The 16450-nt window shown below is 34.5% G+C and overlaps 1 protein-coding gene across 4 annotated transcripts in view; it reads left to right on the top strand.

Annotated features, from left to right (window-relative positions):
• STAG2 (STAG2 cohesin complex component) overlaps positions 1-16450 on the top strand; it is a 79844-nt gene that overhangs the window by 39986 nt on the left and 23408 nt on the right. For all 4 annotated transcript variants that reach the window (XM_085319681.1, XM_085319678.1, XM_085319679.1 and 1 more), the window contains exons 3-15: positions 207-285; positions 1340-1501; positions 4015-4111; positions 5408-5484; positions 7096-7300; positions 9524-9675; positions 11939-12012; positions 12132-12255; positions 13382-13480; positions 13583-13662; positions 14155-14262; positions 15109-15220; positions 15944-16061. In XM_085319681.1, the coding sequence (XP_085175807.1) occupies positions 207-285; positions 1340-1501; positions 4015-4111; positions 5408-5484; positions 7096-7300; positions 9524-9675; positions 11939-12012; positions 12132-12255; positions 13382-13480; positions 13583-13662; positions 14155-14262; positions 15109-15220; positions 15944-16061 (1487 nt within the window). The remainder of the gene's footprint in view (positions 1-206; positions 286-1339; positions 1502-4014; positions 4112-5407; positions 5485-7095; positions 7301-9523; positions 9676-11938; positions 12013-12131; positions 12256-13381; positions 13481-13582; positions 13663-14154; positions 14263-15108; positions 15221-15943; positions 16062-16450) is intronic.

Raw genomic sequence — 16450 nt, 5'->3', positions numbered from 1 at the left:
CAGATAACTTCTGGGTAGAGAAACTTCACTGGACATCCCCCCCCACCCCACTCCCCTCCCGGTGACATGCGCAACTCTTGTCTGCTTGCTCAGCTTCTTATTTTGCTCTTGAAGTTGACTTAAGTTTAGGTATTATATGACTTCGATATTTTTAAGAAGTTTTTTGATGAAATGCGTGAATGGTTTCTGTCTTTTTATCTTTGCAGGGAGTCTGAAACACACTTCTCCTCTGATACAGACTTTGAGGATATTGAAGGAAAAAACCAAAAACAAGGCAAAGGAAAGGTATGATGAGTTTATGGTGACACTGAAGCATTTGCACTGTTACAAACTGAGAATTTCAGCACTTGTTTTGAAGCTGAATGATTTAGGAATAATTTTTGAAAATACAGGTTTTCTATGAAGAGTTCATATTTATATTTTTATGGAAGTGCTTCAACTTAAGTATTTGCAAGGTACTTTCTAAGTATTATAGAGGCACAAGAAGAAAAATACTTCGATTATTCTGTGTGTGTGTGTTATTCTATACTTAAGCTTGCTGCTAATGTATTACTTTCTGGTTTGTGTTAGTAATCTTGGCTTTCCTTTCATTTTAAAAGTGTTTGCACAAAAATAATTGCCTGAGAAGTTCCTGAGTTTGATGACAAAGAGACTGTACTGCCTAGATGGGAGGTGCCCTGGGTGTCCCCTGCCCACGTGGCTCCCACGCTCTGTTTGGTCTAATGAACCCCCTGCCCAGGCAGCCAGTGCCCCGCACCAGCCTGTGCCCCTAGAGGTTGGAGTGCAGGTTAGGAGCACCTCACTGTTATGAGTGTGTGATAAATATTTTCAAATTAGAGCAGTTTAAATTCTGCTTATGTTAAAGTTTTTTTCCTAATCTAAGTTCTTGGCCCGGGTACCTGTTTTCTTTCTTGATTCCCCCGGTACTCCTCTCTTGCTCCCACCCAACTTGTACTTGAATTAAAAACAGAAGGTTAGTGAATTGCAGAAGAGACTATCCCTTATATGATGTATTAAGGGACCTGCTATAGGTATTCTATTTAAAATCTGTATAATCTATTTCACAATTTAAACAAGAGGAAAACCTTTCTGTGTCATACACTCTCGCTAATTGTGTTATTTACCAAAAGATTTTAAGTAAGAACTTGATGAAACAGAACTGATGAATCCCATTAGTTCTTGTGTCAAATCAAAATCTATTATTATTGTCAACTTCAGATTTTAAATCAGGTTACCTAAAGCAGAAGTCTTGTATATAGTTGTCACTTAAGAATAGTTTGTTTTTTAAATTACTGTATAATGACCAAATAAAACTTCCTTTGTTTGTGTGTGATTGCAGACTTGTAAAAAAGGAAAAAAAGGACCAGCGGAAAAGGGAAAAAGTGGAAACGGAGGAGGGAAACCTGGTGGTCCAAATCGGATGAATGGACATCACCAACAGAATGGTGTGGAAAACATGATGCTGTTTGAGGTAGTTAAAATGGGCAAGAGTGCTATGCAGGTAAGACTTCGGATCTCTTTGGGACTTATATGGATATACAATTTAAATATAGCAGTAATACTATTTTTCTTCAAGTATGAGTTTATTAAATTAAGCTTAGAATGAGGTCTTTTTCATTGTGTAGTTTTAGTTCCAGGTTAATCTTAAAGAACCCCTTTTTGCACTGTTAGTATTTGAATTTTGAGAGAACTGATTTTTTTCATTTCCAAATACCAGACTTAATCATATATATATAATGAAGAAACTTATAATACTCTTCAACATGAATTCTAGTATCCCGAATGAAGAAAAGTTAATTTACGCCATATGACTTTTAGGCTCTTTTTTTTTTTTTTTTTTTTTTTTTTTTTTTTAATGTGGCTGTAGCTAAACAGAAATGTGGTTTATGCCTCTGCTCATTGGAAACACTTAATAGTAAATCTGTAGTTTGTACGTGATCCCAGAACTTAGGTCTTCTGTCAAGAAACAACTGTTTATCCTGTCCCGTAAAATCACTAGCTGTAGCTGAAGGTCTGCTCTTCATATTTTGACTAACTGGACTTAGCTCATGTGCGTTGCTGCCCAGGAATAGGCTGGAATTTAGATTAGGAGATTTTATTTAATTTGTCAGAGGTTTCTGGATTAGGCACTCTCTCCTTTAGGTAATAGGACTAAAGTCTGTTAAAAATGAAGCTGGTTAGATATTTTTTATATGGAAAATGCAGTTAAATAAGCAAAATGTTTGCCTGACTTTGCAAACCCTCCAGTGAAGGGAGGGTTAAAATGCAACTCTGTCAGCCATGAAGATTTCCTGCTGACTCACTCATGTGACTCCTCGGCAGCCTAGCAGAAAGACTATCTTTGGGATTGAAAATCTAGGGTTTATAGCTTCTCTGATACATATGCAGGAAGTTGGGTCTATATACAGTCCTCTCGAGATTTGCAGGCTCCTAGGAACTGGAGACCTTGAAGCCTGAATTCCTTGGCAGAAATTTAATCCAGATTTTTTTTTTTTTTTTAAGAAAAAAGAAAAAGAAAAGGAAAAAAAAAGAAAAAAACAAACTTTCACTTATTTGCACAGGGAACTTAGGATATTTGTGTCCTTTGTTTCGAGTTTTCTTTAAACTTAGTATGAAATAAGGCAACAGCTATAAAAGTTTATTGCCTATGTGCTGCATTTTTCAACCATTTATCAGAGATTTTATTTTCTAATTATACAATGAAAAAGCCAAAATGTTTTGCTGTARGCAATTTTTATGAAAACTTTTTGCAAAAACACTTTCCAAGAGAAAAGTGGACCTTTGTTAGGCCGGATTATTCTATTAAATGGGAGAATTGAAACCTTGGTAGTAGATTGAATTTTAGTACGTACATTTTGTCAAAAATAAGGAAGCAATCTAAAGTAAACTCCAGCTCAGCACTCACTGTTAAGAGTTTTTCTCTGTAGCCCTGAGCTTGCTTGGTTACTTCAAAAGACTTTAATAATTAAATAAGAAAATCTGTATATTTCTATTCTCTTCCATTCTTCACAGTTTGTCCCCTACCAAAAAAGAAAAATAAACAAAAACAAAAAAACTGTTCATCCACTGAGACAAAAAGTTTTAAGCAGCTTAATCCTCTGCTGGAGAGTGTGTATATGTGTGATTTTTTTCTAAGGGGGAAGGAGGAGGGGAGAGAGAGAGAGAAACAGCTGCCTAAATGAAATACTTTTCCCTAATACTGACCTGGTCTTGCACAGTGACCTTCCTTATGGGCATAATGTAGGAAGTTTCCAATTTTCTTTCCATCGTCAAATCGGTACCAGTCATACAGGTTTTTTGCTCCTACTGGGAAAACTGAAAGATTCACTTTGAATGCATTTTTTTTTTTTTTGATTCCTTCTTGTCTTGCTGACTGAATGTGTATGTCATGCTATGACCAATTTTATTCTAAGGAAGAAGGACTTAGCTGCATTTCTTAGTTTCTGCAAGGAAGTTTTCAGCATGGCAATATGTTATGTTACCTTCAAAGCACTGATGTCTGGAAAAAGTAAGCTCTGAGAAGAATATAAGCAGGAATCATGGTAGGCTGCAAAGTCTAATTGTCTTGAAATTTTGAATTGTTCTGTAGACTCTATTTAGAGAGTAAACCTGGATTTTAGGGCAAGACACCAATATATTACAACAGGAGTTGTAGCTGTTGGATTTGAATGCCTAAGTGGTATCTGTAGAGAGAAGCTTCACCAGTTCTAACACCTCTCCTTCCTGAACTGGTGCTATAGAAGCAGTTAATTCTTCTTGCAATTTTCCTCAAAAATACTTAGTTATCAACTTCATGCTTGTATGTTTACTGAATGAAATTAGTTCTTTTCCTGAAAATTAGTTCTGTAGGAGTTAAAGATGATTCTACGCTTTTGTTCTGAATCTGTCAGAAAATCCAGAATTCCATTGATTTCTGGAAAAAACAAGAATTGCACTTACTGGGAAGTAGTTAAATAAAACTGACTCTTCTCAAATTATAAAAACTAAGAAGTGCCTTTATGTGTTTCTTTTCAGTCTGTAGTGGATGATTGGATAGAGTCATACAAACATGACAGAGATATAGCACTTCTTGATCTCATAAACTTCTTTATTCAGTGTTCAGGCTGCAAAGGTAAGATTTTTGAAATATTACAGAAATGTACTCCGTTTATGCAATTTTGTAGCATGTTTCTCTCTTATGCCACATGGTGTAGGACTACTCCATTCCTGGGGCCAGCCTACATTAAGTTCTTGCAGTATTTTTGAAGTTGGGGGGTGGGACAAGGGGAGCAGGTGGTTTAGAAATGTTACAGAATTATTTCAAAATGTAGCTTGAGCCTGATTTTGACTGGAGAGAATGCAGTACTGTTACGTAACGCTTCCTACATCTTCCTCAGTTGCTGTAATTATTTCAGAAAGCCACTGCACTCTCAATATTAGTAGTTGGAATTCTAGTTTGGATGTATCATGTTCGTATCAGTGAGCTTTCTAGGACTATATCATAGCCTTTTTAGAGATAATTGATTTAAAAGAGATTTTGGACAGCTTTGTAGTAGCCTCTCTGCAAGAAGACTATATTCCTGTATTTTATTTTATTCTCTGTTTTTGGGGGGCTTCTGGTTTTCTTTCCTATATTCTATGTCTTTTTTTCCCCCTCTTCTTTACCTCCTTTTGAAGAGAAAGTAACCAACTCACTTTGTGTCGATTCACTTGACAGACTATAAGTAGGATTGAATGCAGTTTGTTCTGCTGTAGTGTTTCTCCATCCTGATAAACTTCTAATGTGCATAAATCTCCAGAAGGCTAACAGCATTCCTCAATAGAGGCTATCTGTGCTTTCAAAAGCAGTGAATCTTTTGATTATTTTTATCAGAGGAAAAATTAACCTTTTTTTTTTTTTTTTTTAATGCCTTTTGAGACAATCCTTCCATGTATGCTGCAGTAAACTTCAGGAGGTCTATTTGTTTTTTTTGTCATCTTTTACTTTGACTCAAATCATTAGATTGTAAGATAGAAGTTACATGAAATCATTGAGTTTATCATTGTGCAGAAGACAATAGAATAGCAGTAGAGCAGTTTGTAATTGTCTTACTGTACAATTTAGAATCTTGAATCCTGAAAGGTCACTTTGTATCAGTGCAGCCTCTGAGCTGATGAAAAGGTCTAGCATAAATATCTTTTGACTTCTGAAAATGAACAAATGAGTGAATTTTAGATTTTGTGTGTACACAACACACACGTGTACATACATAACTACAGATATAGAAAATATTGGTGCTGAGCAGTTGTATACAGATGCTAAAATGAATAATGGGTGGCTTCTTAAAAATGTGTAATCTGTAGACTACCTGAGAACTGTCCATTTTTAGAGTGCAGTAGGAGACATATCTCTTTCATGTTAAGTGTTAATCTAATCTCTAAATTGTAGGAGTTGTTACAGCAGAGATGTTTCGACATATGCAGAATTCTGAAATAATCCGAAAAATGACTGAAGAGTTTGATGAGGTAATTTATTATGCTGACAGAGTATTGATATTACTTTTTAATTTTACATGTCCTCACCTTGCTGGACCATGTTGCTGCAGGTGTGTTTCAAGGATAGGTTCATTTTTAGAAATGGCCAGGCTTTTATGAATGAAAATCTTAAGCTCATTTTACTGTGGTTTTTAAGACTGTAGAAAATAAGCGTCTACATGTAATTGTTTATATAGTAGTTCAACAAATATATATCCACTCTCTTTTAGAAAGTGGAAGCTCCCAGTGCTGAGGGGCTGTGTGTGTCCCCTTTGTGAATGTGGGGCTCTAAAATCTTAAACTTAACAACMATTTTGAAAGTTAATCTGTACATTTTTATTAATTCACAAATCGTGCAAACTTCAGTTTGATTAATGTCAAACTGTCTTCAGTTTGCTTTGCCTTTTATGGGACTTTCTGGTCTTTCTCCTTTTAAATTGCCATTTTATTTTCTGTCTCAGTGAATGTTTATGTAAATGAAATACTTCCTTAAGGTTTATGGGGGGGGGGGAGTGGATAGGGCAGAGGTAGGAAACTTAGAATGTTAATTCAGTAAGTAGAGTTTTGTGTGATCTGAATTGTACAAAGTGTTGGAAGTTGTCTCTGCATGTAAGAAACCAAAACTGGAAAGTACATTCATTTTTGTGTAATCAGATTCTTTCATGTGCTCTGTATTCTTAGGAAAATAAAAGGGACTTTAAAACCTCCTCCCAACATTCATCATAATGATAAATAATCAAATAATTTTCTTCTCACAAATTAAAATCCAAAAAGCATCGGTAACTTCAGCCGAGGGCACACGGTAGTGTGCACTGAAATCTAAAAAGTTTTGTTTTGGACTGTTTATTCAGTTCTTTGATCACTGAGTTATACTTGCTCTTTCTTCTAACAGAATTCTAATGAATAACTGCACTCAGACTTCTAATCTCTTTATGCATGCTGCCTTCGTTTTTAAGTTGTAATGTGTAGCCGGTTAGAGTAGGGAGTTACAGAAGCACTGATAAAAATTGTGCGGTTTTTCCCCCCCCACACTTTCCCTCATCCCCCTCGACATTTTGGCCGTTATTTGTAAAGATCCTCAAGCAGAGGAGGAAGATATGTTAATTATTTTCGAAGTGCTATAGTAGATTGTTTTATGTCAGGAATTTTCAGTCTGATGGAGGAGCATCTCCCTATAAATGTTAACACAGTCCTAAACTGAGTGTTCCTGAATATATCAGCTAACTGGTCGTGTCATGCTGCTTTGCTTCTACTGTAACCAGAAGCAGATGTGTAAGGGGGTGTAAGGTTTATTTCTGGGGGGGGATAGGGCAGAGGTAGGAAACTTAGAATGTTAATTCAGTAAGTAGAGTTTTGTGTGATTTGAATTGTACAAAGCGTTGAAAGTTGTCTCTGCATGTAAGAAACCAAAACTGGAAAGTACATTCATTTTTGTGTAATCAGGTTCTTCAGATGTATCATTTCTTGCTATCAAAAACCTGGACTCTTATGTTGTACCTGTCTCTCTTTAATTAAAAAAAAAAAAAAAGAAAGATTGTAAGATTTTCTTGTTTGTACCCCCCCCTTTTTTTTTTTTTTTTTTTTTTTTTAAAAAAAAAACAGGATAGTGGAGATTATCCGTTAACTATGGCTGGTCCCCAGTGGAAGAAGTTCAAATCCAGTTTTTGTGAGTTCATTGGAGTACTTGTGCGACAGTGTCAATATAGCATCATATATGATGAATATATGATGGATACTGTCATCTCACTGCTTACGGGACTGTCAGACTCTCAAGTCAGAGCATTTCGGCACACTAGTACCCTGGCAGGTCAGTGAATTTTTCTGCATGTTTCCATTTTATTGTCTGTTTCACAGGAAGAAACTGTTCTGGTTAAATGTATTAAATATTCAGCTTGTGTTTTGTTGAATATTGTACTTTTCCTTCAATGCAGTTTGTTTTGGTAAAGCTTTCTTATTGTTTTTGTTTTTCATTATTGGAAAACACAAAATTATTTTTGAGGTATCCTAATCAGCTCTATAGTACTTCATTTTTGTTAGCTTTAGATGTAATAGAAAAAATACATATGAAGAAACTTAAGTTGATTCTACAAGCTTTTCTTCTATCGTAATTTTCTTCTCTAGTAATCTGTTCAACTTGAAACGCAGTTGAACCTGTCTGTCTTGCGTTAGGTCAAATGGAAGTCATTGTATTTTAAATTGGATGTAATTTTTACTACAAATTAAAACTGCACTTTTACATTGAGACTGTGGCACAATGTAATTGAAGGTGGCATTTCCRCTGATTTACATGAGAAATAAATTTGAACAACAACAGTATAGCCACTAAGTTTCTGTATATTTTTTAAAAGTTGTCCTTTTTTACTTGATTTTTTGCTCCAAATCTTTTAAGTAGTAACTATATTCCTTATGGGTTCAGTGTGTCATATGTGTGTGTTTAAAACATCTTTTGATATTGGAGAGCAGGTTTTATAAGTTAGTTAGTTCTGAATCTGCACAGATTAATGAAGAAGAGTCTCACATGACTAGACTGCTACATGATACCCTGTAAGTCTTCTCTGTAGCAATGTTTATCTGAACAAAGGTGAATTTAGGCTGCACAGGAAGTGCTGATAGTAGTTTGTTGGCTTCACAGAACTGATTGATTCGCAGCTAACTTCTGTTATAACTGCCTGGTCAGTTCTGTCCCACTGACAGACTCAAATTTCCACTCCTCAAGGCATTTTTCATAGGAGGAGTAAAACATTTAATTTCAAAATAATATACTAATTCTGCTCTATTGTCAGTTCAATTATTATATGATCAATAAGACCAATATAAATTTTAATTATTTAAAAATGAATTCCCCCTACCTTTGAGTTGTGCCTGGATAAAAGTTGCACATTTTGCCCCGTTGCATATTTATTTCTACCAAATGAAATATTTTTTAATAATAGCATGTTTGTCGTGGTTTGCAACAGTAGTTATATTAATCCTGTTTACATAGTGCCATTAATTGTATGTTGTGTGTAAAATTACAGCTTACTCTTGATGTTTGGATGTTATTTTGATACAGACAACCAACAAAATCCTTGTATCCATCTTCACTGCTGCTTGCAGTAATATTTTGTCTATGATTAGTTCTGACGTACATATTTTTTTCATCGTGGTATCTTTAGATATCATGGAACGTGACAATGTTTTGATAGGTCTGCATGTCTTTATGCTGTATTCATCTGCTTGATGCTTTATGCTAGTGACACTCAAACTTTTTTTTAATTGTTGTTTATGTGAGCCGTTTCATGTCTTGCTGCACAAGTTCATAAGAAAAATTAGTTGACTTTTGGCCACTTTCTGTTTTATGGAATAGGCACATTTGTCTGTACCCCTTTTAAAAGGGGAGATTCAGGAAATAAGAGCACACCCTCCAAAGCAAAAACCCCAAACTACCCAAGTGTACCTTAAATTATTGTCAATTCCTTGGCTTCTGACAGGCTAACATGCCTTCTCTGCTTCTGCAAATAAAGGAATACTTAAGGAAAACTGCCTCTCAAAAATAAAGTTGAGGAGACAAGATTGGCACAATCTGGTAGCGTTGCRTATGTAAAATGCTTCCTTTTGAAGGAAAAATCCTCTTCTATGAGGTTGAATGTTTGAGTAATATCATTCTATTAATTCTAATAATGGATTCCTTGTAATGTTTCTTCGGGTAGCTATGTGAAATTTTACATACCAGTCTTTTTCTGGGAAAACGTATGTAGCTCAATTCAACAGTAATGCTTATAATATCAGAAACTTAACAAAAAATGTGAGTGGTTTTATCTGTTGTGTTGATAAGTTATGGTGTAAATAAACTGCAATTTTGATAAATTAATACTGTTTGGTAAGGCAGTGCTCAAATCCTAAAGTTTATATATCTTTAAATTTCACTGAATGTTTCACAGTATTTTTCTAAGTCTGAAAACTATTAGTAGGATTCAGGATGTCTGTTTATCAGTTTTCTTATATTAGATAACTTCACTAATAATCCTTATTCTTTTTACTTTTTTCGTAGCCATGAAATTGATGACTGCTTTAGTGAATGTGGCATTAAATCTTAGTATTAACATGGACAACACACAACGGCAGTATGAAGCAGAACGAAATAAAATAATTGGGAAACGAGCTAATGATAGGCTGGAACTCTTACTACAGAAAAGAAAGGAGGTTAGTGTAGTTGTGTGCAACTGGTGTGCTTTACAACTGCTGGAGGTGTAGTTATTAGCCCTTTTGCTTCATTCTCTGAATTATACATTTAAGGTCTGAAAAGCTTAATTACTTTGAAAGGTGCTTCTGAACTTTTAGTTCTATATAGGAGGTGAATGTGGAATTTCAGATACTACCTTCATAGTAAAATTAGGAAGAGAGACTTGGTAATAAGTGAAACTGTTTTATTTCTTGACTAGTGTCTTAAAAATGCCAACCACTGACTACTACTGGCCTCTAGAGAAGACCCCCATTATCTTGGTACAAAGTATTGATTTTATGATGTCATACCAATGTTGGGAGAAAGTATGTTTAGGTGATTTTGATACAACTTTTTCTTCTACACAAAACACTACCAAAGTTGAATTTTTAATTTAATTCTCTCCCCCCTCCACCCCCCAGCCTTTGATATATAAGAGACTTGCTGATTCCTTGCTGACAGTGCTGTCTTGCTGTGAGCCCTGGTTCATTCAGATTTTAATTCTTGCATTCTGGAGAACTACTAGATTTTTATTTTTAAGACATTAGAAATAACTTCCAGGTGATCAAAGGAAACATCTTTCCTTTGCCTTTCACCTTTTGTGCTGTTTACCTATTATTTCACTTAATTGAACAATTCAAATAAACTAATAACTTTGTCTTCTGTTCACCTTTCAAGGATCTTGCAGTTTGAGACATCCCTTGAACACTGCAACAGTGTTGTTAAATTTAATTGTGCTTACTATGTGTGTCCAGACCAAACCCCACTATGAAAAATACATGTATACAGAGAGAAAGGCAGTAATGTGAGGACAGATACTTTATCTGTCTCAATTGTTCTCAAATATATTGTATTTTAGGATTTCCACCAGGAGTTTTAGCTTTGATTTTTATTTTCCAGTTTTTATTGTACTGCATGAAAGCAATCAATAACATTTGATTGTATGGCTGCATTCAGTTTTTATCTCTTCTAATACAACTTTATCCAGCGTAGAAATTATTTTCTTAATTGGTTTTTCTTTTCCATTTTGCATGTCTTCCACTTTCATATTTTGAATATACTACTGTGGGCAGTTGTCATTAGATTTATTCCCAGAACATGTTAGATATTTTTAGTTTGTCTTTATTCTTCTGCTGCTTGGCTGCTGCCCCCTGCCCTCCTGCCCCTCCCCCCCCGCCACTTGTGTTTGTTTATTTTCATTTTAGAATCTTGTAATGCTATGGAAACTGTTTGTTGTTACTTTTCTTTAAATTTCTGTAGGACAGATCCTTTACCTTTATATCTGCATTTTTTCTTGTAACTCTTCTATTTGGGTAAGGTCTTCTACACACACACACACAAAAAAAAAAAAAAAAAAAAAAAAAAACTATCTACTGCAGTCCCTACTTCCTCAGTCCTTGACTCTTATTAATATTGCCTTAATCTAGCCTACCTTTATATTTCAGACTGCAAAACAAATATGCCTTGTCTGCTCAGTTCTCTCCAAGTCTTTTAACTGACTTTTTTGCACCTTCCAAATACATAAATCTCTATTTCTTTGTTTCAAAACACTGTGTGCACCACATCACCTCATTTGCATATCTTGCTCTTATGTTGTTATCCCAAGAGACTTGATTCATCTCCTTCATTATTTTACAGCTTGGTATTCTTGAATTCAGTTTTTCTGTAATCCTTGTTAGATTTCAGCCTTTTATCTATTTTTTAATCTAATGAAGTGAGAGGTGAGGAGGAAAGAGGTATTTATAACAGAGTATGTGAATTGAACGTTACTGCTCACGCAGCTAATAAAAGATACAGAAGCACTTTCTATTTAGATTATAAATTCTTAAGGGTACAGAACATTCATGAAAACATTGCAAGCGTATTAAAAATTACGTTGAACATGAGGCTTAAAAGATATTAATTAGAAAACTAATTTAAATGAGTTTTCTTTATGACTGATTTTATCAGGGACTTGCAGAAACCTAAACTCTCTCTGTCACAGTTGAAGAGCAGTTTAACAGTAGTCAGAACTATTGATATACTGTGATAGACAAATTCCTTAACTAGTTGCTGAGTAGAATTAGTAGAATTCTTAGCTAGGTGCTCAGAATTACTGAGCAAATGATACATGAGTATTTTGGGGAAGGAATTAAGGACTATACTTGTAAATGTTAACTTATTTTAGTTTGTCTAATACCAGCACTATTTGATCTGATTGTAAAAGCACTGCACAATTTTGATACATTTTGTTCATTCTTTCAGCTTCAGGAAAATCAGGATGAAATAGAAAACATGATGAATGCAATATTTAAAGGTGTTTTTGTGCATAGATACCGGTAAGCTGTTCCTCTGAAGTAATATGTAGCTCCATTAATTTATTTTAGAAGCTTATAATGAGTTATTTCTGATTATCTATCTCCTTGATCCTATTTTTCCTCTGTACCCTTCCCAATAGAGATGCAATTGCTGAAATAAGAGCTATCTGTATTGAAGAGATTGGAATATGGATGAAGATGTATAGTGATGCCTTTCTCAATGACAGCTATTTAAAATATGTAGGATGGACTATGCATGATAAGGTAAGCTGCCTTCAGAAGAAGGAACAGAACCATCAAGCGTAAGTCTACAGACTGTCTTTGATCTTGACAAACTAGGTTCTGATCTATTAATTATTCTAATGAGTCACTGCTTTCATTTTGTTAGAAACACTGATGTTTAAAAATACATGTAAAATAAGATTTAAATGATTTTAGAGAGTAAATCCAAATTTTTAAGGAAATAGCTTTTTCTTTTTTTCTTTGTTTTGCTGATGCAGCCTTCTATTCTGTAATACTTAACTATTCAAATTTAATGAGTTTTACATGGAATAACTCGGTCACATGTTCAGAGTATTTCTTTTGCTAAGGTAAGAGATTTATTAGCCTCATCAGCTAACTGTAAAACATTCATGTAAGAAGTTACCCTCTTCAGTGCTGGCCAGTGCCTGAAGGTGTTAATTATCAGCTACAAACTAGAGATTATTCTCTGCTTGGAGTGGTCGTCATATATAGTTCATGAAAGCTGCTTGATCCACTGTAATCAGCAGATCAGCTCAGATCTTGCATTGAAGACTTTAAGCTATTGACTTTGCAGTGAAACAAATGAGGAATGATCACATACATTAATTGGTTTGATTTAGAAGAACAATAACTTCTGGCTGTGAGGTGATAAGAAATTGCATGGAGATGGCAGTCGTTGTTCTAGATATTTGCAAAGTGTATCTGAATTTACACCTTAAAACATTCTCTGATAAAGTAGAACTTGTATTTCAGAGAAATATTTGTCTCAATAACTACTTCATAGTTTTGGTATAATGAAAGACTCTCTTAATGTTGTAGGTGTTGCCAATTTTAATTGAGGTGAAAGGAAACACGTAGACTTCTAGTTAGAAATATCGTGAACATTTAGAATATATCCTGAGAGAATGAAAAAAGTATGTTTTGACTTGCATAGAAACTAATTGCAGTGAGACTTTTTTCCTTCACTGGCTTATTATGAGACAGGACATATTCTCRTAGCATTAGCATTATTATTGATAGCATAACTTGGCAAAATTAAATTTTTGTCTCTGAAGTAATTCAGGCTGTAAGGGGTGAACTGTATGATTTTAAAATGGCATCTGTATCCTATACTTAACTTTTAATCCAGTTCTTRATTTTATTTTAGCAAGGGGAAGTAAGACTCAAATGCCTAACTGCTTTGCAAGGGCTTTACTATAATAAGGAGCTTAATTCCAAATTGGAACTCTTCACCAGTAGATTTAAGGTTAGTACCTTCACACTTTCTAAAAACATTTCAATGTTTTGTAGTTGTTTTCCCCTTTTTTCCTCTTTGAAAATACTTTTTTTTTGTTGTTGTTGTTCTTAGGATAGAATTGTGTCTATGACTCTTGACAAAGAATATGATGTTGCAGTCCAAGCAATAAAATTACTCACTCTTGTTTTACAGTAAGTATGTGTATCTGACCTATAGCAAATTTTTAAACTTAAAGTATTCTTCATATTTTCAGGCAATGAAATAACTTAACAGAATTTAGATAAAACAAAATCTGAAGCAATACTTATGCATCTTACACTAGAAGAAAATGAATTCTAGAAGTAATTTGATTWGGACAGTTGTCCACTACAATATGAGAAAGGGCTAGAAATGCAGAATTTGGCCTCCCTTATTTGAAGCTATTATACAAGATTTGAACTGAATAAATATGGCAAGTATTGAACATTAGACAATAATTGAACCTTCAAAAACACTGATACTTTATCAGTAATACTCAGTAATTTTGCTGAGGAAGATTTCTTTTCTTTTTTTTTTCCTTTTTTTTTTTTTAGGATGTTAATTTAAAGGAAAAGGCTTAAGTTTGCCTTCATTTTCATCTCTATCGTTAGAATTTATATTCTTCTAAATTGGCCTGTTTTTTTTCTATCCTTCCCCGACCCCAGGAGTAGTGAAGAAGTTCTGACTGCAGAAGACTGTGAAAATGTCTACCATTTGGTTTATTCAGCTCATCGGCCAGTAGCAGTTGCCGCGGGGGAATTTCTCTATAAAAAGTAAGGGGAAGAAATTATAGTTAACTTCTTTCTTTGTTCATGCTTCTTGTAGATTTTAGAGTGCATATTAATATTATGATTCTGATAAGCTTTAGTTAAGAAAAGGAAAGCCTGAATAATGAAGTGGGCTTTGGAATTAACTTTTAGAAAAGGTAATGCTATTGTAGTTTTTGAATAGYTGTATTTTTTCTTAATGGGAAATCACAAGTAATTTTGAAGCCTGCAATTTAAAGGCTTGTACCTGCAGGGAATATAACAAAATGCTTTGGTCTTTTCTTACCATCTCTTTCCTGTTCTGTGAAACATTTTTAAATGCTCACACCAATAGATAAAAGCCCAAGTTTTCAGTACATAATATGTTTCTTCCATTTGTAGTTCAATTATTCTTTTTCAAAAGTTGGATCAGATGACTGTTTCAGAAAGWATTTTGTAAAATTTTTCTTAATCCTGAATCATGTCTTAACAGAATTTCCATCTAATACTCTTCAGACCTTCTCTCAATATTTCTTTGCTACTTTAAAGTTTTGTGAGGGAGTTTCAGTAAATGTAACTTCCTAAAGTGGAGTAGGCAAAAGCTTCTGCAGGTGTCACTAGTTGCTTGTATTTTGTGATAATTACATGTTCCACTGGAAATAGTCAGTGAAATACCAACTCAGCCAAATAAAAGATGGTTCAAAAGACATTTGACTCAAATAATTTCCTTAAAAAAGTGTGTGGGGGGGGAGGGGCACACTTAGAGCCACATAGCAAGATACTAGATGTGTATCTGTAAAAGCAGTATCTTGATATGAACTGACTGTGGCTAAGGTAAYGAAAAAATTTGCTGTGAAATAACTTGTTTTTTAGACTTTTCAGCCGCAGAGATCCTGAAGATGAGGGAATACTTAAAAGGAGGGGAAGACAAAGTCCAAATGCTAACCTTGTGAAGACATTAGTATTTTTCTTTTTGGAAAGTGAAGTAAGTAGAATTTTGTGGGTTATTTATCCTTGCTTAATAACCACCAATCTGTTTGAGTTTTTCACCAGATTGTCAAAGAACTAGGGGACTTGAACACAACCATGCACAACAGTGTCTTCAAGGATCTTTCCAGGACACAGTATTGAGATAGACTGTGGCTCTGCTGTGACAAATACTCTTTTCTCAGTCATCATGATATTACATAGATGAGAATAGAGATGTTGATTTAGGAGCTTAATGAGAAGAATATAGAAATATGAAGTTACCGAGTATTTTGGGCACCCAGATCCTACTTCTAAAAGGAATTGAGAACTTCCTTTAGATGAAAAAGTTTAGTATATTTATTTCTTATGATCCTAACTCTGTTGTAGGACTTGTAGTTATGAAAGTTGGGCAAATCAGTATTGCTTATCTTGTTACAGAAACCATGGAAAAAAGTGTTTTTTGCATTCTACTATTCTGTATTCTTCTTAGCAAGTACCTCCTTAAATGTCAAATAGAAAATAAAAAAGTAACATTTTGACAGATCTTCTAGTGATTTATGCTCTCTTCTTTGTAATAGTTGATCTGTATTCATCTCAAGTGTGCTGTGCCAGAGAACTCCCAAATTTTCTATGATTTCCTGCTACAGACAAGAGGCAGCATGAAAACTTGAGTAGTTATAGCAGTTTCTTTAATCAACTTGATTACTGATGAAGAAAAACTTTGTYTTCTCATTTTCAGTTGCATGAACATGCTGCCTATCTTGTGGACAGCATGTGGGACTGTGCAACAGATCTCTTGAAGGACTGGGAATGTATGAACAGTCTTCTGTTGGAGGAGCCTCTCAATGGAGAAGAGCGTAAGAGATTTCAGTGGATCTTTCTGTATATTGCTCTGCAGTTCCTTTTAGTCTTGACTCATGAGGAAATTAGATGTGTGCATTTACAAATATCCATGCATTCTCTGCTTTTTTGCATGGCTATAATAAATTGCTAATACTTAATTATARAACATAATAAGAGAGTAGAAAGAGATCATCTCTGGTATGAAAGTGAAGTGCTCAAAAAAGGTAGGGAAAGAAGAGGAGGAGTGAGTATGTAGTGTTCAGTTGCTCTGCTGTTTCATGGGTTTAGGCTGCACCTCTGATATTAGAGAACTGAAACTGAAAGTTGCTTTTGAAAGTGGTTCTTTCATTGAATGTTAAAAGTGTTGTATGGAAAAATACTGTCATTTTATTTAATGGGACAA

The sequence above is a fragment of the Rhea americana genome, unplaced genomic scaffold (genome assembly GCF_003343005.1).
Source record: "Rhea americana isolate MKP2758 unplaced genomic scaffold, rheAme1 scaffold_6, whole genome shotgun sequence".
Taxonomy (NCBI): domain Eukaryota; kingdom Metazoa; phylum Chordata; class Aves; order Rheiformes; family Rheidae; genus Rhea; species Rhea americana.
This window is presented reverse-complemented; position numbering and strand designations above follow the sequence as displayed.